The sequence below is a fragment of the Aspergillus versicolor genome (genome assembly GCF_001890125.1).
Source record: "Aspergillus versicolor CBS 583.65 unplaced genomic scaffold ASPVEscaffold_1, whole genome shotgun sequence".
Taxonomy (NCBI): domain Eukaryota; kingdom Fungi; phylum Ascomycota; class Eurotiomycetes; order Eurotiales; family Aspergillaceae; genus Aspergillus; species Aspergillus versicolor.
Genome location: NW_024467524.1, coordinates 2,923,002 through 2,946,013, shown reverse-complemented (window position 1 = coordinate 2,946,013; position 23,012 = coordinate 2,923,002). Strand labels below are relative to the sequence as shown.

General features: G+C 51.8%; 11 protein-coding genes across 11 annotated transcripts; 5 read left to right on the top strand and 6 right to left on the bottom strand.

Moving 5' to 3' along the window:
- Nucleotides 1-2: 2 nt before the first annotated feature.
- On the top strand, nt 3-2,522 carry ASPVEDRAFT_36297 (putative MFS multidrug transporter). The gene is made up of 6 exons (XM_040811180.1): nt 3-259; nt 312-445; nt 490-613; nt 665-871; nt 921-1,310; nt 1,363-2,522. The coding sequence occupies exons 1-6, from the start codon at nt 135-137 to the stop codon at nt 2,048-2,050; spliced, it is 1,668 nt and encodes a 555-aa protein (XP_040662675.1). The 5' UTR covers nt 3-134; the 3' UTR covers nt 2,051-2,522.
- Nucleotides 2,197-3,122, bottom strand: ASPVEDRAFT_58733 (phytanoyl-CoA dioxygenase family protein; the record flags this gene model as incomplete). The annotated part of the gene is made up of 1 exon (XM_040815432.1): nt 2,197-3,122. Exon 1 carries the CDS (start codon nt 3,028-3,030, stop codon nt 2,197-2,199), a length of 834 nt encoding a protein of 277 aa, XP_040662674.1. The 5' UTR covers nt 3,031-3,122.
- Nucleotides 3,123-3,549: 427 nt separating this feature from the next.
- ASPVEDRAFT_119334 (glycoside hydrolase family 78 protein) lies at nt 3,550-6,249 on the bottom strand (the record flags this gene model as incomplete). Its single annotated transcript, XM_040805684.1, has 1 exon — nt 3,550-6,249. One exon carries the CDS (start codon nt 6,247-6,249, stop codon nt 3,550-3,552), a length of 2,700 nt encoding a protein of 899 aa, XP_040662673.1.
- A 491-nt stretch (nt 6,250-6,740) lies between these two features.
- On the bottom strand, nt 6,741-8,237 carry ASPVEDRAFT_120203 (uncharacterized protein; the record flags this gene model as incomplete). Its single annotated transcript, XM_040805777.1, has 1 exon — nt 6,741-8,237. One exon carries the CDS (start codon nt 8,235-8,237, stop codon nt 6,741-6,743), a length of 1,497 nt encoding a protein of 498 aa, XP_040662672.1.
- Nucleotides 8,238-8,740: 503 nt separating this feature from the next.
- On the top strand, nt 8,741-11,451 carry ASPVEDRAFT_121716 (glycoside hydrolase family 3 protein; the record flags this gene model as incomplete). Its single annotated transcript, XM_040805911.1, has 4 exons — nt 8,741-8,809; nt 8,862-8,933; nt 9,000-9,166; nt 9,222-11,451. The coding sequence occupies 4 exons, from the start codon at nt 8,741-8,743 to the stop codon at nt 11,449-11,451; spliced, it is 2,538 nt and encodes an 845-aa protein (XP_040662671.1).
- Nucleotides 11,452-12,329: 878 nt separating this feature from the next.
- ASPVEDRAFT_23886 (uncharacterized protein) lies at nt 12,330-13,928 on the top strand (the record flags this gene model as incomplete). Its single annotated transcript, XM_040809606.1, has 1 exon — nt 12,330-13,928. One exon carries the CDS (start codon nt 12,330-12,332, stop codon nt 13,926-13,928), a length of 1,599 nt encoding a protein of 532 aa, XP_040662670.1.
- Nucleotides 13,929-14,156: 228 nt separating this feature from the next.
- Nucleotides 14,157-15,569, bottom strand: ASPVEDRAFT_23885 (histidinol-phosphate transaminase; the record flags this gene model as incomplete). The annotated part of the gene is made up of 3 exons (XM_040809605.1): nt 14,157-15,180; nt 15,246-15,419; nt 15,484-15,569. 3 exons carry the CDS (start codon nt 15,567-15,569, stop codon nt 14,157-14,159), a joined length of 1,284 nt encoding a protein of 427 aa, XP_040662669.1.
- Nucleotides 15,570-15,941: 372 nt separating this feature from the next.
- ASPVEDRAFT_78651 (phosphatidate cytidylyltransferase) lies at nt 15,942-17,563 on the bottom strand (the record flags this gene model as incomplete). The annotated part of the gene is made up of 2 exons (XM_040816583.1): nt 15,942-17,486; nt 17,549-17,563. The coding sequence occupies 2 exons, from the start codon at nt 17,561-17,563 to the stop codon at nt 15,942-15,944; spliced, it is 1,560 nt and encodes a 519-aa protein (XP_040662668.1).
- A 354-nt stretch (nt 17,564-17,917) lies between these two features.
- On the top strand, nt 17,918-20,594 carry ASPVEDRAFT_23883 (uncharacterized protein; the record flags this gene model as incomplete). Its single annotated transcript, XM_040809604.1, has 4 exons — nt 17,918-18,052; nt 18,116-18,412; nt 18,485-18,594; nt 18,641-20,594. 4 exons carry the CDS (start codon nt 17,918-17,920, stop codon nt 20,592-20,594), a joined length of 2,496 nt encoding a protein of 831 aa, XP_040662667.1.
- A 264-nt stretch (nt 20,595-20,858) lies between these two features.
- Nucleotides 20,859-21,506, bottom strand: ASPVEDRAFT_119704 (U4/U6-U5 snRNP complex subunit SNU23; the record flags this gene model as incomplete). The annotated part of the gene is made up of 1 exon (XM_040805728.1): nt 20,859-21,506. The coding sequence occupies one exon, from the start codon at nt 21,504-21,506 to the stop codon at nt 20,859-20,861; it is 648 nt and encodes a 215-aa protein (XP_040662666.1).
- Nucleotides 21,507-22,252: 746 nt separating this feature from the next.
- On the top strand, nt 22,253-22,883 carry ASPVEDRAFT_48993 (uncharacterized protein; the record flags this gene model as incomplete). Its single annotated transcript, XM_040814107.1, has 2 exons — nt 22,253-22,682; nt 22,753-22,883. The coding sequence occupies 2 exons, from the start codon at nt 22,253-22,255 to the stop codon at nt 22,881-22,883; spliced, it is 561 nt and encodes a 186-aa protein (XP_040662665.1).
- Between the last annotated feature and the right edge of the window lie 129 nt (nt 22,884-23,012).

Below are 23,012 nucleotides of genomic sequence, written 5' to 3'. Positions count from 1 at the left end.
GGGCCTAGCTTAAAACTACGGCTGGCTCGAGCTCAGCTTCGCAGTTTATTTGAAAAGTTTCTGGGAGTACGGGCATCGTCAGAATCTGAATCCTTTTTCGACCTTTTCTTTGTTTTTAGCTGATATTGTTTATAATGTCCAAGGTGAATCAGAACATGGATGCGCAGGGGCAAAAGGAATGCGACTTTGAAGCATCCTCGACGTCGCCACCTCCTGTACAACACCTGCACGGGCTGCGATTATGGATTGTGGGGTTTGGGTTAGTCTCCTTGATGTATATCTAATCTCACCGCTCAACTAACCGTGGAAAGGCTGCTTTTGGCTCTTTTCCTGCCGTCCCTGGAAGTTAGCATCGTGAGCACGTCGCTGGTCACAATTAGCGACGACCTCCATGGCTTCGACCAGAGCAGCTGGGTGATTACTAGCTATCTATTAACTTACTGCGGTATGCTGTCTCACCTATCAACAATCCAATATCTAATAGTGCAGGCTTTCTTATGATATGGTCGAAATGCGGAGACATCTTCAGCGTCAAGTCATCTCTGCTGTGCTCCCTGTTCTTCTTCATCGCCTTCAGTGGAGGATGTGGAGGAGCACAGACTCTAAACCAGCTGTGGGCTTTCTAGTAGTATAAACTGTGTACAATACGAGCTGACTGATTTAGGATTGTCTTCCGCGCATTGCAGGGAATCGGCGCTGCAGGCGTCTACACCTTGACGCTGTTTTCGCTGCTGCGCCTGGTTCCTCAAAGCAAATATGATCTTATCGCGTCTGTTGCTGCTGCGATAATGTCCTTGGGACTCGCAATCGGACCCCTTCTTGGAGGCGCGATCAATATATCCGATCAATGGCGCTGGGTCTTCCTGCTCAAGTAAGTAGCCCTAACCCGTAACCACACCCAGCACTAACAAGAGACACAGTCTGCCAGCAGGCGCATTCGCCTGGCTCATTCTCTGTATTTACATGCCAAGTAGTTATCCCGACATCCGTCCCTCGCAGTCAGAAGCGAAACTTCTGCGCTCCAAGGTCAACACCTTCCTGGAGAACCAGAAGATCTTCTTTCGCCGGGTGGACTTCCTCGGCGCGTTTCTCGTCCTCGCAGCCTCGATGTTCCTCATCGCTGCATTGCAGGAAGGTAATCTCGAGTACGAATGGTCCTCTGCACTTATTGTCAGCTTCATCGTCGTCTCCGGCGTCCTATGGCTGGCTTTCCTCGCCTGGGAATGGCTCGTCAGTCGCCACGACTGGAAAATCCAACCAATGCTCCCCTGGCGTCTAGCCCAGAACCGCGTTTTTATTGGCGTTGCTCTGTAAGTCCCTTGAAGCTGGTAAATCCAAAATCTGAGCTAACATGGTCATTAGTGGCTTCCTTCTCACGGGCGTCCCCGTAACAACAGCCATAATCGAGCTCCCACAGCGCAACCAAACCGTCAACGAGTCCTCGCCCATCGGCGCAGGCGTAAAGCTCCTCGCATACGCCCTCAGCCATCCAATTGGGACGATTCTCTGCTCCAGCCTCGCCGGCCGGCTCAAAGTCCCCTTCGTGCACATCTGCATCGTCGGGCTCATCCTGCAAACCGTCGGGTTCTTCCTCCTCTCCACAACACCCACAACAATCGCTTTCTGGAATGGGCAAATGGGGTATACGGTCCTTGCGGGTCTGGGGGCCGGTATGTCTGTTGCGGCGGTGTATATCATGGTTCCGCTCGTGGTGGACGGGGAGGATCAGAGTATTGGGCTGGGAACAGGCTTGCAGCTGCGTATGCTTGGGGGCGCGCTGGGTGTGGCGATTGCGACGTCGATTCTGAATGCGCATTTGAAGAGTCGGCTGGGTGGTGTGTTGGATGGGGAGCAGTTGGATGTGGTGCTTGATAGTGCGCAGGCGGTTGGGTTGTTGCCGGGGGATGTCCAGGTGCAGGTGAGGAGGGTCTTTGGCGAGGCGTATAACATGCAGATGAAGGCGGTTGGGGGGTTCTCTGCGGCGCAGGTCTTGCCTGCTGTGCTGATGTGGAAGAGGAAGCAGGTGAGGCTTTTGAAGGATGGGAAGTAGAGTAGTCTAGTATTTTATTCCTGCCAGTGGGTTTAATATGTTTAATATTGTCAGGATGGCTATCTTCTATTATTGCATCGTATTCAAACCTAATTCGACTTAGGGCTAATTTCACCCGCTCTCAAATATAATCCCATTCACAATAATCAATACAAATCCTTCAACTCAGTCTCTCCTCTCAGCGAGTTTAATGGACTGCGCAGATCCACCCAGCCCAAGAACGGCGCACTGAGGCCATAGCCCATCGTCTTCAACATCCCATCATCATAAACCCCTTTAACATCCTCCCACCGACTCGCCAAATACTGATTCTCCTCCTGCCTCAGAAAACCCTTCGTCATAAAGAAGCTATAAAGCAGCCTCTCCTGATCTTTCGTCCAATTCGCTGACCCCCCATGATAACAGCTCGAGAAGAAAACAAACATATCCCCAGGCTCCAACTCCGCATGCACAGCTAAACCCTCAACCGGCGGCGTCTCATGAGCCCACAGATGCGAGCCCGGTATAAACCGCGTCGCCCCATTCTCCTTCGTCGAGCGACTCGCCGCAACGAAGAACCCAACGCCCACATCCTGTCCGACCTTATATTCCTCCACAGGTATAGACCGCGGTTTATTATGATGAATCATGTCGTCCCGGTGTAGACCCTGCGCGCGCGCACCAGGGCCCACGGAGAAAATAATCGTGTTATTCAGCTGCGGCGGCGAAACGTGTTCCTCCCATTTCTCTCCAATCCAGCAGCCCAGTTTGCTTGTAAGCAAAATATCCGAGATAGACTGGAAGATAGCGTTTCCGACGATTCCTTCTATGAAGGGCTGGGATTTGCCCGCGAGGCCGCAGACGCGTCGAGTCTCTTTGGGGAAGAATGTCCCGGTCCATTCGGTGTCGGTTTGTATGTAGGGTCTGGTGTCGTGCTCGATGCGGGTTAGGATTTCGGGCGTGATGGCGTGCCGGAGTATGACTCCTCCTGCTTTTATCATTGCTTGGATTATGCATGGGGGTGTGGTGGTTGGGTTTGTGGCGTCGAAGATGGGGACTGCTGGGACTGGACGGCTGCGGTCGTCGGTGCTGGGGGTGCTATGGGGTGGCATTTTTATGGTGTTTTCAAGGTCATATCATCTTAGTCTCCTTAATGTGGTTTATATTGCCTTATAAGTTCTTCACCTTTGTCTGTTCTAATATGATAGACGGGAATAGTAGTTTCGGCGCAACATGACCCGTAATAAGGAAGGGAATGCAGCAGATAAACGGATAGTTTAACTCGGTTTGGAAACTGGGGAGCTCAGGCATGCATGAATATGCTTATCAGGTGTGGGAGACCCAGTCTACTCATATATGAAGTGCATGATAAGCGATGTCCCCAGTCTTGGACGAAACAGGTAACTGATACGCCCAACTACAGTGCTGAAGCGGGGTTGGTTGTAAACTAATACGAATGTTGTTAATGGCTGAACTCCTTTTTATGCTTTGCATCCTTCCCAAATCGATAATAAATCATGCTATACAAAGGTATCTTCCGGTTCAAACACCAGCGCCACCTGCGCTTTCGGAGGCCATCCAGCCTGGCTATCGAATGTCTTAGCAAACGTGTACCGTCCTGATCCAACGATCTTCTCCTCCTCGCCACCAGGGAGAACCACCTTCGCCGTCGAATTAGGAGGCACAACCAGCCCCAGGTGGAACTGATCCCGATTCCTAACCTCCCATCGAGTCTCCAACCGGCCGTACGCGGTCTCATATATCGCCTCGGCAGAGGTAATCGTACCTCCCGGTAAGGGTTTCACGAGTATCCGCCTCCACCCAGGCTCTAGCGGACTCACTCCAGCGACCGTCTTATGCAGCCAGTTGATAATCGACCCCAGCGCGTAGTGATTGAAACTGGTCATTTCCCCAGGATTGATGGAGCCGTCGGGGAGCATGCTATCCCAGCGCTCCCAGACAGTTGTCGCGCCCATGCGGATCGGATACATCCATGAAGGGCAGTTGGATTCTTGTAGCATGCGGTAGGCTAGTTGGTGGTGACCGGCCTTTGTCAGAGCGTGCGTGATTACCGGTGTACCCGCGAAGCCTGTGGATACTTGGAACTTTGATATGCGCACAAGGCGGGCTAGTCGGTCGCCTGCGGCGGCGGCTTGTTGTGGGTCATCGTGGAGGTCGAAGACTATTGCGAGGCTGAGTGCTGTTTGAGTGTCTCCTACTAACAAGCCCGTGGGGGAGATGTACTTGGTCTGGAACCGGGACCTGAGGGTTCGGTGGTCAGCCTTGTATCGAGATGCGTCTGCGGATTCGCCGAGGATGGAGCTGATATCGGCAAGGATCCCTGTTATGTATACGAGGTAGGCATCTGCAACTAGGGTTCCGTCGGTGCGAGAGTTACCGGGTTGGTCTGGAGGCGCGGTTGGGTCAAGCCAGTCGCCGAGTTGGAAGAGTGCATCGTCCCAGAGACGGTCTGGGCCGCGCTGCACCCCACGCTCGAGATAGGCAGTCATGCTAGGGTATTGCCGGCGGAGCATACTAGCATCCCCGTAGCTTTGGTACAGTGTCCAAGGCAGGATTATAGATATGTCATCCCATACAGCCTGGGGAAACGTAGGCCAGAAGGATTCATCGATAACATTTGGGACCACGAGCGGCGGGATTGCCTTTGGGTGTGCAAGTTGTTCGGCTGAGAGATCCTGTAGCCAGTCACTCAGCATGCCTCCGGTGTTATAGAGAAAACTTGCAGAAGGAGCAAATATTTGGAGATCGCCCGTCCAGCCCATACGCTCATCGCGCTGCGGGCAGTCCGTGGGAACAGAGAGGAAGTTTCCGCGCATACTCCATATCGCATTTTGATGCAGTTTGTTGACCATCTCATGGCTACAGTTAAACCATCCAGATCGTTTGAGGTCAGTATGCATGACCTCGGCAACAAGGCTCTGCAGCGTGAGCGGAAATTCCATGTCTTCAGGGTCCCATCCGTCCACCTGAACGTATCTGAAGCCATGGAAAGTGAAGCTAGGAGCCCAATTCCGGATTTCTTGACCGGCTGATATGATCTCGTCCTGGGCCTTGGCTATCCGGAGCGGACGAGTTCCTAGTTCCTTGTTTTCAAGGACTTCCGCATGTCGAAGGACTATAGAATGGCTTGCTGGTTTCTTGACCGAGTGAATCCGGACACGGCCAACAAGGTTCTGCCCGAAATCAATGACCACTTTGCCGGCCGGCGTGCGGATTATCTCGACTGGATCGACCACCTGAGTCACTCGCACTGGAGGAGCGTTTGGAGCTACAAGCTGTGCCGCAGGTAATGCGATTTCGCGAGCTGACCCCCACGGCATCGCCAAGGATGATTTCTTCCAGCCATCCTGCTCCTCCCGGGCGTCGTAAACTTCTCCATCGTAGATCTCGCTCCGGATGATCGCAGACTGGTGGGACTTCCAGCTTGTGTCAGTCGCAATAACGATTGGCGATTGGTCTTCTTGTCCTGGGTCAATTTCCAGCTGCGCAAGCAACCCAAGCTCATCCCCATAGATGAACCGTCTGCCTCCATGAAACCCCAGTCGCGTAGCATACCAGCCCTCTGATACTTCAACCGCAATAGTATTCTCCCCTCCAGCCTTCAGAAGCGAGGCGACATCAAAGACCTCGTAGTTCAATCGGTTGTGATAGCTCGTCCACCCAGGAGCCATGCAATGGTCACCCACCGGCTCTCCATTGATGTATGCCTGGAACACTCCCAAGCTCGTGATGTACAGCCTCGCATGCTCCGCAGAGGCCTTTGGCAAAGGGAACGTCTTCCTGAATCGGACAGGACGCAAAGGGCCTTCATTCTGCTTAACAGGACTGGCGATTGCCCGCGCGCTCCAGTCATCCCGACTCAGCAGACCACACTCAACGGTGCTCCAATCTGACCATTCAGTCAATGTCGTATTATTTCCCGGCCCTCCATGAGAGCGTACGCGAACTTTTGCGATCTCTCGCGATTGCAAGGGCTGGCTCGGCCACGGCACCAGTACGGATTCGCTAGAATCAACACGGTATGCTTCTGTGTTGTTGTCACCACGAGCGACTTCGACTTCGTACGCGGTCTGTTGCCAGTTTGCAGCTGTGCCTTCGGTTGCTGTGAACCTCCACGAGATCCGGGGCTGCGCGGAGCCAATGCCGAAGCCGGTGGGATGCTGCTCGAAGGAGGGCGGGGTTAAAGTGGGTTGCGACATAATCCTGATAACTGCTGGTTTGAGGATAACCAGATGTTGGCTCTAAGTTGATGATTGACGCATCTGACTTGAACGCCGAACGAGTACGAGCACCGATGAGTTGGCTGCGTCAATGTATCTAGACTTCAATAGAGGTGCCCGAGCTTCCCCATCGAGGGACAATTGCGACCGAATGAACTCGGATTCGGGGTGAATGGCTGCGAGCTGGAAGTTGGCCGGTAGAACTTCGGCAGATTAACGCGTGAGCTGGAGGGGTCGTGACTCGGTGTGTTGGAGTTGATGGACTCGGTGGAGATTCACGCCATAGTTCTGTTCTGGGATCGGATCGCACTCTGGATATTATCAATTTGACGAGGTACTGAGCACCAACAAAGATAACTAGGCTATATTTGCATTCTAACATTTAGACATTTAAGTCAACTCCCGAGGCTGTTCTATTTCTATACTATGGGAAAGTGTTACTCCATACGTCATACGTCAGTGGCCGATGTCTATGCAAATTCCGCCATTAAATCCCCAATGGCATCGGCACCCTTGCCCCCTCCCTCCAAGCGAGGGTTGGTCGTCTGGATTAACACTCGTCTATAGCTCGTCAACGCAGGTGTTCCGTTATCCGTCACCTGCAATATCAAATGCAAGATCTGCCCCCGGGGGATTGGTTGTCTGCTCATCAACTCCACACAGCATCTCTCTGGCGGCGGAAGACTAATATCCGCCTTTCGACCTTCGTCGATGGGTTTTATCGATATGTCTGCGACTTCTGCGTCCACCCATGCCTGAGTAGCCGTCGGGTCCTTGTAGTGGAACCACTTGAAGGTCAAATCATCGCCGTCTAGATCGTAGGTCCTGGACGCATCGAGAGTGAGAGTAGATCCTGCTTCAGCCTCGATTTCCAGTGGAGTCAAACTCGTATCGCCATTGATGGAAACAATTGGTGCATGGTTAGCAGCAGAAAAGTCGGACGAAAGTGACCATTTGATACGCGCGGCAAAATCGTTCTGGAAACTGTCTCTCCAGCGCCACACGGTCCCGTGATTCGTGGTATATATGCGGCCATCTGCTCCAGCCACCCGGTCGACAGCATCGCCATAATGTTTGCTGGCAAGGCCCTTGGCACTCACATCAGACCGCTGATACCGGCCACCCCAAGAACCATACTCTGGATGCTCGGGAACCCCCAGCCCATTTTGAATCAAGTATAAAAAGGTTGCCGTATCACCCTCGGGGATGAACATATAATCAGGATACGCAGAACCCAGCTCGCCAATCTGAATATTCTCGCGTATCCATTGTTTAGATACTTTCGTAAAATCCGGGCCGCCTTGGTCAAAATTATAGTATTTATCGCCTGAGATTCCCGTCCACGTAGCGAGGCCGTAGTGGTTCCAACCGTGGATAGAAGCAATATAAAAAATATCGGGATACCTGTGGCGAATCCAGGGGCCCGTGTCATCCTGATCTGATATCGTATAAACTCGGAGTTTAGAACGCAGTTTAGCAGCATCATCCACGGAGTAAAGCTTCTCGATCCGAAGAAGCACCTGAGCTAGAACATTGGTGCCGCCCCAGAAAAGAACCCAGAGGGGCTGATCGCTAGGAGCTTGTATACGCTCGAGGAGTAGTTCGCCGCCCTCACTAAGAGGGATATCATCTCCCACTGCTTCCATTCCATATACCTCTGCGCCCTTGCGCACGAGGCCTCGGAAGTAACTCGCCGGCTGGTATTTGGCGCCAGGATGGACGTGGGCGTTGAGGTTTTCGACAACTTTCTCGTAGGCGTCAATGATCTTCTGCATGTCCTGAGGACAGACCTTGTTCTTCATCCATGTTGATGTGCAAGCTACCAGGCCCTCTGTTTGGAATTGATGGCTGTAAAGCAGATAGCGCACTAGTGATTCAGCATCATCCGGTTCATTCGAGATATCCGAAACGATAAATACCCGTGGTTTACTCGGAAAGTTGTGCAATTTGGTGAGCTGGTCGGCCATCTTGAATAAATTAGGAAGAATTGAGGCAGGAATAATAACTTCAAGCTGTCCATCCTAGTCGACATTTTTATGATTGAGGAGGGGCTTACCTCCCCCATGATCATTCGGCCCAATTAGGCAACTGTAAATCCCGTGACCCACTGTCGAGGTTCAGTGCCGCCAAAGAAAGAAGGTACAGGCTCTGGTTGCTCCTTCCTTAATGTCGTCGTCTGAGAGCACGTGCACTCATGTGATATATAGAACAGGTCGCGATTTACCTAGGCTAAACCCAGAGAAGGCAATCATCCAACTACGAGCCGAAGATTAGCCGACCAAGTTGTCGAGAGCCATGAATGACAACAACGGCTCGCTACATCTCCACTGCCATGGCATGTGCACCATCCTTCATGAGGGGAAACGGCCCGAGAGTCCAGAAGTTGGCCATAAATTAAATTCCTGTGTCACGCGGGAAACTCGAGCCTCCAACTTCTTCCCATCTCTCATAGTGAATCAACACAATCACCATGGGCTTCAAAAGTGTTGATTCTGCGCATATAGAGAGCACGCTCTCAAAGTTGACCCTCGAGGAGAAGGTAACAATTCCCAGTTCTTTAGAAATGCACATGGAATAATAACAAGTTCCAGATTTCTCTCCTAGCAGGGAAAAACTTTTGGGAAACATTCGATTTTCCTGAGAAAGGAGTACCAGCATTGAAGGTATGTCTGCCAATTACACAAAGAACACATTCACGTGCTGGGGATGGTCAAACTGATAATAAATAGACGTCGGATGGCCCCAATGGTGCTCGCGGAGCCACGTTCAAGGGAGGCGTAACCGCTGCCTGTTTTCCAGCATCGTCTTTGCTGGCCGCAACATGGGATGTTGAAGCCGCCAAGCATATTGGAAATGCTCTGGCTGAAGAGACCCTTTCAAAGGGTGCGAGGGTGCTGTAAGTGAAATCTGGCATTGGAAAACGGTGTAATCCAAGAACTGATAATTCCTAGTTTGGCTCCCACCGTCTGCATCCATCGCCATCCGCTCGGAGGCCGCAACTTTGAGTCTTTCTCCGAAGATCCTTTCCTAGCCGGAAAGCTGGCAGCACAGTACATCCATGGCGTCCAGGATAGAGGAGTGGCTGCTACCATTAAACACTTTGCGGTAAACGAGCAAGAGACGTGCCGGTTCACTGTCAACGAGCACGTTGCCGAACGAGCACTTCGTGAGATCTATCTGAAGCCATTTGAGATTGCCATCAAGGAGTCCCAGCCTCTTGCAGTTATGACTGCTTACAACCTCGTCAATGGCACCCATGCCGACTCACATGAGTTCCTTCTACGGAAGGTTCTTCGGGAACAATGGGGTTGGAAGGGCCTTGCTATGAGCGACTGGGGTGGCACTAACTCCACAGTCGAGTCGTTGAATGCTGGCCTTGATTTGGAAATGCCCGGCCCTACCAGGTGGCGTAAGGTCGATGAAGTGGTCGCAGCCGTGAAGTCCGGTGCTGTATCAGAGAAAACAATCAACCAGCGTGCACGAAATGTTCTCGAGCTACTCGCCAAGCTAAATTGTTTTGAAGATCCCACTATTCCAGACGAAAGGGCCATCATCCTTCCCGAGCATAAAAAGCTGATCCGCTCGGTGGGCAGCCAAGGTCTTGTCCTTCTCAAAAATGATGGTGCAATCCTCCCTCTGAAGAAGGAGAAACTGGCCAAGAAAAAGATCGCATTATTGGGCTTTGCTCGAGAGGCTCTCATCCACGGTGGCGGCAGCGCTTCAGTCAATGCCCACTACCGCGTTACTCCTGAGGAAGGTCTTCGTGCCGCTCTTGGGGACTCTGTAGAATTTGAGTACGCCAAAGGCGCGCATACCTTCCGCCAGCTTCCTTTGCTAAGTGAGGGTGTGGTGAACCGTGAGGGACAGCCTGGTTGGACTTTCGATTTCTTTGTTGCTGACGAGCCCAATGGCGAGCCTGCTTCTTCAACATCCTCTGAGCAGCCCAGCTATATTCCTATCTTTGTCAAAGAATCTTGGGGAAGTCTCCGTGCCAGTGCCCGCTTCACCCCTACACAAAGCGGGAACCACTATCTGGCCATGTCCGGGTTGGGGGCGTCCAAGATCCTGATCGATGGCAAGATCGTATACAACCAGAAGCAGAACTGCCCTGACTCCATGGCGTTCCTCCTTGGCGGTGTCGAAGAACCAGAAATCCAGTACGTATTCGAAGCTGGAAAGACATACACCATTGAGATCACCACGGTGAAGCCTACCAGCAAGGGCGGACTTGCTATGTTGGACGGTTTCATCGGTTTCCGTTTCGGCTTCATGTCCGAACAAGAACACAACCAGGATCTCCTGTCCGAGGCCGTGGAGGTGGCCAAGAAGAGCGACTTTGCAATTGTCTTTACTGGACATACATCTGCATGGGAGACAGAAGGGCAAGACCAGATCAGCTTCAATCTACCAAGCAATGGCTCGCAAGACCGGCTGGTGGCCGCTGTTGGCGCTGTCAACGCTAATACCGTTGTTGTGAACTGCACTGGCGTTGCAGTTGCTATGCCATGGTTGAATGAAGTCAAGGCGGTCATCCAAGCATGGTTCCCTGGGCAAGAGGCTGGCAACGCAATTGCTGATGTTCTCACTGGCGCCGTGAACCCTGCAGGTCGCCTACCTGTGTCCTTCCCCCGGGCAGTGGAGGATGCACCCGCACATGGAAACTTCCCAGGCGAGTTCAGCACCGGAGAGGATGGGCGACAAACCCTGGAAGTCACGTACAAGGAAGGCGTGTTTGTAGGTTACCGTCACTACGACCTATCAGAAGAAAACCGTTCCAAGGTTCTCTTCCCATTCGGTCATGGTCTATCCTACACCACCTTTACGCACGGAAACCACAAAGTCAGCATTGCCGGCGGAGACTCAGTGGAAGTATCGGTGGACGTCACCAACTCTGGCACCTATACCGGCGCAGAAGTTGTCCAAGTGTATGCCGGTTCCAAGTTGGCGGTCCCTGAGAACCCTACCAAGGAACTTGTCGGGTTTGTCAAGGTGCGTCTGGAGCCGGGAGAGACCAAGACTGCCAGCGTTACCTTTAGCACACGCCAGCTAGCTCACTTTAACGAGCAAAACAGCAAATGGGAGGTGCCATCAGGCGAGTATGAGGTGTCAATTGGCCAGTCTGTGAGAGATATCATTGGAAAGGCAGTGGTCAATGTTGGAGCTCTTAGCTACGACCCTTAAGGTCAATGCAGCTACTGCACATTAATTCACTTTTAAGCGTTTCACTCTTGCCAGAATCTCCATTCATGTAATCCACCAACCCGGGGTTGTATACTGTATAGCATCACATGACTGATCTTCAACCATCGCACAGTCCTCCCCGGCCTCAACCTTAGCGGAACGTCAACAACTGTGACCTGCCAGTTAGACAATCGAATGCCGAAACTGCGCACCTTACGCGTACGTCATACCATGATACACCTCGAAGTGGCCATTATTGACTCTCAAACAGTGCATCCACAGACCGCTTAGAATTGCTTTTTGGTCGGCAAATCTTCGGGACTTTTTCCCTCCCCCCATCCGGCGGTCCCTCCAGGACCCAATAATCGGAGTCGTGAGAACACCCGGGGGTCTCCAGACCCCATATTCTTCTCCATATTCCATGTGGTTTCCCCACGCATTTCTTTCGCATGGCAAAACTATACAAGTTTAGAGCAGAACTAGGCAGTTGAAATCGGTTTATTTGCCCCCGAGTCGATCGTACGGGGTCCCGGACGCCCAATCGGCGCGGGCTGCGAATAGAGTTTGTCGGCCCAGTTCATGTTTCTTTTTCTGCTCCGGCCTGGTCTCTCTCCTTTTTCCGATTCGGTTTTTGACGTACCCTCCCTGCTTGCTGTCATCGTCCCAATGCGGGCATTTATCCCTGCGGCACTGCATACCTACATGAATCACGGAGTCGGGCGGGTATGGGATTTGCAAAAGAAGGAAGGAAGATAAATAGATTGTCGGCCCGGCGTGAAGTTTGATGCCTCTCCAGTCTCCACGGTCCACCGCTCATCCCTTACTTTGATTCTAACTCGGGGCCCCTTATTACTTGCTCTTCTTTCCCCTTCTCTGCGATGGAGAAGGCCAGTGTGGAAATGGTCGAGAAGACCGACGATCAGCAGCTGGGCTACCTCGCCGACTCGGAAGATCATGATCTGACGAAATGGGAGAGCCTTAAGAAATATCCCTTGACCTTTTTCTGGTGCATCTATGCCGTCTGGTGTGTACTCTTGGTCAGCTTCGAGAACCAGGCGGCTGGTACGGTCATTTCAATCCCCCAGTTCCGTCAGGACTTTGGTAGCTTCTTTGGTGGCGACTATGTACTGGACACCAAGTGGCAGTCAGCATTCAATGGCGGACCCGTCGCGTCTGCAGTCGTGGGCGCTTTATGCTCCGGGCAGATCGCAGATACCGTTGGGCGAAAATGGACGATACTTGGCGCTCTCTTGATCTCCGTGGCCGGTGTGACCTTGGAATTCGTCTCGACGACAAACGAGATGTTCTTCGGCGGCAAATTCCTCAACGGCTTCGCTCTTGGTGCTCTCGCATCTGTCCCCGTCACCTACGTTGGTGAAATTTCCCCTCTAGCCCTACGTGGAACGCTAACCTGCCTGACTGCGCTGGCCTACTGTGTTGGTCCTTTCGTGGTTGCGCTGATAACGAATACTACTGGAACCTACACCACCAGATGGGCGTACCGCGCCGTCTTCGCTGCCCAGTGGGGATACGCTGCCATCGCTCTGGCTTTGGTACTCTTCATGCCTGAGTCTCCGTGGTGGCTGGTCTCCAAAGGTCGTGAACAGAAAGCCCTCTCCAGTCTATCTCGCCTCGGATACAACGAAGCTGAAAGAACCAAGAAGCTCTCCTCTATCAAAGTCACCCTCGAGCAGGTCCGTCACGAGACTGAAGGCGCAACCTACTTTGAATGCTTCCGCCGCTCGAACCTCCGCCGAACAATCATATCCATCGCCCCCCTTTCCATCCAAGCTTTTTCCGGCGTGATCTTCACTGCTTCCTATTCGACGTATTACATGCAACTGGCCGGCTATACCAACGCAATGAGCTTCCGTCTGCAGATTGCACAACAAGTCCTATCTATCGTCGGCAACATCATGTCATACTTCATGATCGATCGCCTTGGTCGCCGAAACCTCATGGTATTCGGTCTATTCATAATGACATGCATCCTCATGATCACCGGCGGACTCGGGGTCGTTTCCTCCGACAAAACAAACCCCAACTCCGACGGCGCTGTTAAAGGCACAGTTGCCCTCATCCTAATTTACGTCTGGTGGTACAACTGCACCATCGGCGCCGCCGCATACACCATCCTCGCAGAAGTCTCAACATCCAGACTCCGCGTCAAAACAATCGCAATCGGCCTCGCCCTCCAGAACGCCCTTTACATGATGTGGTCCTTCGTCCTTCCCTACCTCTTCAACCCAGACAAAGCAAACCTAGGCGCCAAGGTGATGTTCATTTTCGGTGGCCTTTCCGTTATCTGTCTCGTTTATCTTTGGTTCTACCAGCCTGAGACTGCCGGTAGGACTTATGCGGAGTTGGACGAGATGTTCTATAAGCGGATTCCGGCGCGGAAGTTCAAGTCTTATGAAACGGATTCCCAGAATATAGGGCTGGGTGTTAGAGCGGTGAATGATAGTTCCAGAGTGTGATGTGTAGCGGGCTTTTTATTTTTTCTTGTTTTTGATGCGATTCTTGACTTTTTATGAGCGTTGAATACTGCTATATATATATACAGCATAGTGTACCATAGTTATATAAGAATGAATCATGTCGGTTTGGTCCATGGTCTCGTCACGGCTGAAGTAGAAGATCATAAATAAATCTATATTTGAGTGTTCTATTCCTCTATTTAACCCGAAATTTTTAAATCTCATGGTTTACTTGCGCGAAGTAATCTCGCCTCCGCTAAGCAACCCGGCCAAGACGACCTTAATCTCCTCCAAGAACCTCGTAACCTCCTCCTCCGTACCAACCGTGATTCTCAGACACCCTTCACACCCAAGCTCCTTACCGCGGAATCGCACCACAACACCACGTTTCTCGGCCATGGCCTCGTACGTCCCCAGCGCAATGGGGTTGCTAGGCTTGCCGCCCTGGTCCGCAGGCTTATCGAGGATTTCAACAAGGAGGAAGTTCGACTCCGTGCCGCCACGGAAGCGCCCGATACCAGGGACCGAAGGGAGTTCCTTGATAAGTCGGTTGCGTTGGGTGATGATGTTCGAGCGGTAGGCACGCATCACTTCTAAGTTTTTGGGATTCCCAAGTGCCGCAGTTGCGAGCGCGCTTGTTGGGCTGGAGATGTTGTAGGGTGCTTTCAAACTGTTGAGGAGGGTTGCGATTTCGGGGCTTGTGAATGCAACGCCTAGCCGGATACCTGCGAGGCCGAAGGCCTTACTGAGGGTCTGCATGACGACTAGGTTGGGCCATTCGGCTACCCATTCTGCGAGACTAGAGCCCTCGGGGGCAAAATCGATGTAGGCTTCGTCGACGACGACGACGCCATTCCACGTTGGGTGTTCCAAGACTTTCTGGATGTCGGACTTGGCGATTAGGTTTGCTGTTGGGTTTCCAGGGGAGCAAATGTAGGCGAGTTTAATTGTAGGGTCGGCGGAGAGGGCGGCATTGATCTTTTCAGGTTGCAGGGAGAATCCATTCTCGGTGTCTAGAGGCACCTTGACGATCTCAACGTCGTTGACGTCGGCGCTGACGGAGTACATGCCATATGTAGGTGGGCATGTGAGGATTTTGTCTTTTCCGGGGACGCAGAAGGCGCGGAGGAGGGCATCGATGGCTTCGTCCGATCCGACTCCGACGAAGAGGTTCTCTGGGGTGATGCTCTTATCCGTGTGGGCGTGGGTGTTGCGGAGGTTGCAAAAGAGTTGTTTGAGGGGGTGCTGGTGACTTCAATCAATCAATTGCAGTTAGTATTGCGAGATCTGTAGTAACTATAGGTCTAGTGCACGTACGGATCAGGATATCGGTTCAATCCCAAGAGATCAATGTCGGGCTTCGATGACCCCGTCGAGCCGCCATTGGCCGCTGAGTCCTGGAGAGCACCCTCGGGGTTCAGGGCCAGACCGGGGCCATAGGCGTTCTCATTGGCATCGAGTAGAACATTTGTCCCATCATCTTTGTAGTCACTAATTCAATTGTATTAGTCGCGACGCCGGTTGCGGAGGAGCGGGATGGTGGCGGGGTACATACTCTCTAGCGCAACGGTAAGGCTGCAGTTTTAAAATGTTCTTGCGCGCGCATTTGGAGAGATCGAAGGCGGAAGGTTTTGAGGCCATTTTGAAGCGGGCTCAGGGAAATGGTGAGGTAAACGGTCTTCCGTCTTGGTTGGGTGGAGGAAAAGAAGAAATGACGGCGGGGAGTGGCGGGGACCGCGGAGCTTATATAAGTGTACAGATCAACTATGACTCAGGCCGCTGCAAGATGATTCTGCCCTGGCATGCAAAATTGTGAATTGTATCTTGAATGAGTATATTTATTGGTCTTTTCCAATGAGCTAGAAATACATCAAGAGGTACATCTTTCGTATTTCTATACAGGTAACTGTAGCCTTAGTGTATAAAGTTTTAATATAGACCACCACCATCAATCAGGTCAACGCCGTGATATGCTCTAATATAATAATGACAGCGCACAAAAGTTTACCATCTCTATTCTTTCTTAGTCTCCTTTGGAGTCTCTTCGCTTGGCTCTGGCTCCTTTTTTCCCGAATTCTTCCACTTATCTTGCTTTGCTTTAAGATAACGCCAGGTTCGAGATATCCCCGCAGTGAACAATCCCTTGACCGTCTCTACAGAGCTTGGCCACCGAATCGTCTTAGTGATCGCGCCCTGTATTTCTTTCGTGAGGCCATCGTCACTGGCAATGCGCTGCTCGAAAGGCCCACCTTGCCTGCGGCGAACAAGCTCCGGGTCCTTGTCATTACTATCCTTCATCATCTTCAAAAATTCCGCGCGAGGGATCCCGAAACGCGTCTGATACTGGAAGTACAGCCTCTCCCGGAAAGACTCGGGTAGTCGGCGAACCATGTTTCCGCGCTTTACAGGGTCCATATCTTGCGTCAGCCGCACATTGGCCTCGGGATCATCAATCCAATCTTCGGAAGAACAGCGACTGTCGTTAAAGACAGCGTTTGGCAAATTTTCGATGAGCGGTGCATATAGCCGCCTGAAGTTAGCCATCTGCGAAGAAACGATATTGTTGACTTTTTTGGGGTCTTCTACAGGCAATGCCATGCGGAGGTCACCCATATAGCTGATGGATGCTATCGTGTTGTACAACTGGAATTCTGTAAACTGCTCCGGTAGCAGTAGTAGAGCGACCCGAAGAGCAGACAAGAGATTCATCTGGTTCGCGAGTCGTACCTTCGGGTGGTCCCGCAGGATTTTGACAGGCTTTTGCAGTCGGCCCGCGAGGTATAACGTATCCCATTGGCTGAGGTCCTGGCATAGTGTGTCAATGTTCACAACCCCGTACTTGATCAATGTGCCGTTGACGGTTATATAGGGATTGAAGTAAACCCCTGCCCCGAATCTGTCTTGCACTTGCGAGACTGTATAAGAACCGAGGGTGCGCAGCCCTGAGTAGTGATCGCGGTGCTGCGCAAGATTTAATGAGTGCCAGTGTTGCGAATAAGATACACCAAAGATGAAATCAATCATCTTTCCCTTGCCTTGCTGCATGTTCTGGATTGCCGCCGGGGCTGACGGATGGCATTGTTCGGAGCCCGGCGCGCTGCCATTTTGGGGGAATACACCAGATCCATATGCAAAGGCATACCGAATTGGTGCTCTGAACTGCCAAAGAATTTGTCGCAATGCTTCCTTAAATTCTTGGTTGATTACCATGTGCTGGTTTATTCCGAAATCTTTCGAGGGAAGCTCGGAGAAAGCCGAAATAGCCAGATTCGGGTTCGCGTCCCAATCACCGTTGTCTAGCGCCTTGGAGGAAGTTGAGAACGGAGCAGAAGACGGCGACAATAATCCACGGTCTGGACCAGAGTGTTGCACACCGGCGCTACTATATGATGGGGATCGGTGGCCGGGGATCGTCAAACCGGCATTTCGAGGATGAATCGCATTTTGTTCGCTCGAAAAATACCGACGCGAGCCCTGTCTTCGAGTATACCGCGGGAGGACCGGGTAAGCCGAGCGAAGACGAACGTAGGGACCCGAAGCAGCGTTCGAGAAGAGGAGCTTGAATGCAGGTATCGGTTAGCATTAGGGTGATCGGGCAAAAGGGGGACGCGATGTCTTACTGTAGTTTCGCGCATTGTCGCGAGAGGGAAAGAGGGAGACATGGCACACTTGCAGGTTCAGACCATGATTCCCAGGCTAAAGCTGTAGGGAGGATGACGATGGAATGGAGTAGCTGGAGTGATCGATGGAGCTCACTGTGGAATTATTATTCATCGACTCTCCGATCGATAACCGTCCGCGAGCACCGAATCTGACGTATCCTCGGCTTTGTGTCGGTGCCTCAGGCAGGTGTTCTATCACGTGCCGCCGTTCCTCCGCAGGCGCGTCCGACCGCCCAGACCTAAACAAAGGCAGTAAACAATCAATCCCCTCGCATCAGACTCACGGTCACCACATCTCGATTGTACCGGTCTCGATGCTCGTGCAAGATGGCTAACGAAATGGAGACGTTTGCCGCCCGTCTGGCTACCTTTGACCTTGTTCTGCACCCAGATAGGCGGTCTTCTAGCTCAAAATCCGCGAAGCCGATCACATGGCCGCACCAGAGACCTTCTCCAGCTGAGGTATACTAAACTCCCAAATGAATAATTGAAGATTTAATCCATGCTAACCAGTTTATTGTATAGCTCGCACATGCCGGTTTCTTCTACAATCCTTACGAGACGAATCCAGACAATACAACATGCTTTCTATGTCGAAGGGCTCTCGATGGTTGGGAAGAGGAGGACAACCCGATTACGGAGCACTTAAAGCATGCGAAGGACTGCGGATGGGCTGTTATGATGGATATTCAACAGCGTAGCTCGAATCCAGCTGAAATAGAAGACCCGACCAGTGAAGCCATAGCCCAGGCAAGGCTGACAACCTTCGGTGAATCATGGCCACATGATGGCAAGAAGGGCTGGCTGTGTCAGTCAGACAAGGTAATTCCCGTCTCTCTAGTACCGATTTGAAAAAATCGAGTATCTAATGGTTGTTGTTATTTGCTGTGGTAGATGGTTGAAGGCGGATGGTATTTCTGCCCGAACGAAGAAAGTGCAGACCTGGCGAGCTGCGCCTACTGCAAGTTATCGCTCGATGGATGGGAGCCCAAAGACAATCCATTGTAAGTGATTCACTCCTTTCGTGCTATGCTTTACTAACCAATCTAGCGACGAACATTACCGCCGTTCATCTGACTGCTCGTTTTTCGTATTTGCAAAGCCTGCCAAGGGGAAGGGTACACGATCTAAAAAGGGCCGTACCTCAAAGGCTTCCCGCCAGTCAACTCAGTCTACTGCGTCTGAAATTTTGCCTTCAGACGTTGAGGATCAACTGGATCAAAGTGTGTCGTCCCAGCCAGCCAAGGCCAAATCCACGAAAAAGTCATCCAAATCGAAATCAAAAACCTCCAAATCCAAGAAGGACGAGCCTCGAGAGACGGAGAGTCAGATGGACGTCGATGAGGCCGAAGACGCCCAGCCGGAAACCTCAAGGCCAAAGCGTAGTACACGGGGAAGAAAGCGATCGAGTACCGAGCTGGATAAAGACACGATGAGCATCGACGACGAAAATACCATGGATCAGCCAGAACCACCCTCTAAGAAGAGAGCCACGAAACGGAGTACTAGTCGTGCTCGAGCGCAAAGCATAATGTCCACCGATAGCGTTACGGATGTTCCTGGCTATGAGAGTGAGGCCACACACGATGAAGAAGGTCAGAAAACGGGCCGTGGAAGGAGCAAAAAGAAGACAGCGAAGGGTCGCAAGGCGTCTTCTACTTCAAAGAGCGCGCCAAAATCCCGCCTTCCTCGAGATTCAGAGCTTGAGGCGGCGATTGAAGCCGGTCTCGAAGGGGACGAACCTCAAAAGGACGAACCACAAAACATGGAAATTGAAGATGTGAACACCGAGAAGACCACATCCAAGCCTGGCCCTAAGAAATCGAAATCTAAGAAGAAGAATGCAAAGAAGGACCCGGAACCATCCAATGATGCAGTTGACCAACGAATGATCGACAATGATGCGGTAGCTGAGCAGCAAGATCCTGAACCTGAGCCCGTGCCTGTCGAAACGCAAGCCAAACGTCGCAGCTCAAAAAACACAGCCGACCAGCCAAATACCATTCCTGACCAGCAGTTGGAAGCACAAGACGTTGAAGAAGAGGATGGTCGTCGGAATGAATCATTTGTCTCAGTTGAAATTGTATCAAAACCTCTGGCGGAATACTCTCAAGTAGAAACAAACGAAAAAGAGAGCAAAAAGACCAAGAAGAAAGCATCCTCGGAGAAGACGAAAAAGTCCAAGAAGGGTGACAAGGCCGACAAGAAAGCAAAGACCACAAAGACAGAAGAGACAGAGATGGCAGAGGTCGAAAGGGCCCAAAGGCCTGACAAGCGAGAGAGCGAGCAGCCTGAAGCTGAAGCGGAAGAGCAGTTGCCTCAGGCGTCGCCGTCACGTACGCCAGAACCAAGCAGGCAGGAACATGTGGAAAAAGAACCCTCGCGCCGCAGATCCTCTAAAGTGCCTCCGAAGACAGCTGAGAGGTACAGTGACATCTCACAAGACAAGCAATACGCCCGTTCCGTTGCATCCGATAGATCGCCGGAAGACACTCGTTATAGTAAACAGGACCAGCAAGAGGAACCCGTGTCTCCGCTGCCGTCTGCTTCAAGGGGAACTCCTTCACTCTCACCCCAATCCTCTGATGCTGAGAACCATCCGCCTTCCATGAAGGCGTCGGCGCCTCGGGCCCAGCTGTCGTCCCCATCCAAAAATACATCTGTTAGATTTCCTCTGGGGACGAGTACTCCCTCTCCTTCAAAGCGGAATACTTCACCAGGAAAACTCAAGTCGTCTCATCCGTGGGTTCCCATCGATATCGATGAAATCCTAGTAGCCAGTTTGAGCGATAAGGAGAATACCGGTCTGCAGAGTGCGTTGGGCAACTTGAAAGGGGAATTGGAAACTCCCGAAAAGAAAATGACAGTAGAGGAATGGATAATGTGGAATGCAAAGAACGGTGAAGAGAGACTTAAGCGAGAATGCGAACGGCTAGTTGGGCAGTTTGAGAAGGAAGGCGCGCGAGCAATGCGCGCATTGGAGGGGATCGAGTGCGTAGATTGATTGAAGCAGGACTGTCGACGATTCAGGCACTTGTTAGGAGTTCGGGGGGCTTTGGGGTATGGCGTTGGGTAATCTGGTTGTCTATGTTTTAATGAGTGATATTGACTATCTTCAATGCAATCTTGCCGAATAACATCACGGCATATCGAGCGCCTTTTTTTGGACCAGACTCCATATCAAAGCAAACCGGGGTATATACAATTAGTAGTACAGAAAAAGTCTTTCGTTAAAGAACAAACCAATGCGAGGGCGCACGGAGTTCGACTAAGCAATGATGCCCAATCGGCCCTCCCAACTGTCTTCCTGTTTGACCTCGCTGTTGCCTTTGCGACGCTTCTCGTTCCTCTTCCGTCTTTTCTCCTCACGCTCTTTGGAAAGTTGCTCTTCTCTGTCCTTGAGTCGCTCTCCCAGATCCATCTGCCAGACCATGCGCTCCTCTTCCTCTCTCACTCGCTTCTGGTGAGCCAGCATTCTCAACCGCTGGCGTACATCGTCCACCGTAGCCTGGGCTACCTCCCCGCTCTGACCGGTGGCAATCAAGTGCTGCTTGCTATTCAAGTGCTCCACCAGCTGCAAGTTATCCTTGAACGTGAGGTCACAGTCAGAGCAGTAGAATCCCGCACCTTTACCACGCTTTCCCACCGCATTTGCCGCAGAGACAATCGTCGTCTTGCCAACCATGGAGGCGACATCGAGGCGCTGTTTGCGGGAGGTGGTAGCTTCAAGCGAACCGTAGTCGACGGGCGCGTGCCATTTCTTGCCGAGTAGTTTGGCCTCATAGCGGGCCTTTCCTTCTTCTTTCCGCTTGGCTTCCTCTTCTGCGCCTTTTTTGGCGTATTCCTCGCGGTCCCAGCTCTTGCCGCCGAAGGTGTCGGAGGTGGGGTTTCCGTAGGCGGACTTGTTGGCAGACATTGTGGCGATTATTGAAGGGTATGCGGAGCAGTTTGTCTTCTGAGGACTCACTAAACAGGGTATCTCGAGGTGTCGTCTGCGAGAAGAGAAACTGATGCTGTGGCGGCAGAAAGATGAGCTGCGTCGGAAACAGAAAGCGGTGTGCTGAGGCTGAGTGTGGCTGACGTTCCCCTCCATCTCCACCATCCGTCCATCATCCATCACCATCCATCTCGTCCTCGTCCAATTTGATGTCTGAAAGTCGACCCAGATGGTCTCTGGCATCCGTCCATAACCCAACTGAATTGCAGCAGAGCTCTGTTTGTGATCCACCAATGATGATCGTTTTCATGTAGTTTTCCGGACAGGTGATCCTCTTGTTTCAGATCGATGCACACGGCCCAATGACGCTGTGGCATCTCGTATTGCTTTGATCACTTGAGTCTACTTAAACCTCGCCGCCTGCAGGAGCTGAAACATCTCCATTCCCTGCTTCGGTTTTCTGTGTATTCTTTCTTTTTTTTGGCGCCTGCCACGCTGGTCTCCTCGAGGCTGCTGCGTTGTTCCTCGTTCATTAGGCAGCGATTCTGCCCCCATTGTCCTGATATCATAGCTCTGTCCAATATCACATTCACTGACTGCACTGCCCCTGCGGCTCAGCGGATCACCCCGTCTTGACTGCTTCTTCTTTCCCTTCATTTAAATACATGGTCACTGCTTTTATCTTTCTGTCTTCATCGATTCATTATCCTTAAGCATATCTAGCGATGGCAGCTCCTCCTCTAAACAGCACGCCAGATGCACCACCACACTTCAGGCTGATGGACCTTCCCGCAGAGCTGCATCTGCACATCTCATCGTTCCTCTCGTATCCAGATGCATTGGCGCTGAAGCACACCTCTCGCAATTTCTACTCTTTCGTGTACACAGGCGTTCACTTGAAGGTCGACTGGCTGGTGGAGCGCTTCGAGCGGAAACTAGAATGTCCCATGGAGAAATGCTCTTTTCGAACAGACGAGGCCTTTTGTAACTGGCGGATCCAAAGGATCATGGAACGCAGGCGTCGGCATCTGGAATGCCCCCGGGCGAGAGGCGGCTGTCTAGTCATTGAGGGCCGAACTTGTCAAATGGACTTGGTGCCGACGTGGTTGAAGAGGCAGGGCCGTGTGAAGTTGCTCAAGGCCGCTGGCAATGAAGGTTGGTCAAACATTCATTTAGCTATTCGGTTTTCATGATATGGGTCGTAAGTTCTGACAAACTATCTCAGTCCTTATCCACGGGTTGATGGTGCTCTTCATGCAAGTACTGCTGGTGATCTGTCAGAGGTTTGTCTCCCCTCCACTGATCCTCAATAAACAACTCACAAGAACAGATATGTTTTCTCGCAGAATCGACTAGGCCTGCCCTTTGGTCACAAGTTAGAAGCTTGATGCCATCAGGAGGTGTTTATGCAGCTGGGCTGCATACACTTCCACCGATGATATTATTTGTTGTTTCGGGCTTTCTATGGGACTTACTGCGTCCAGG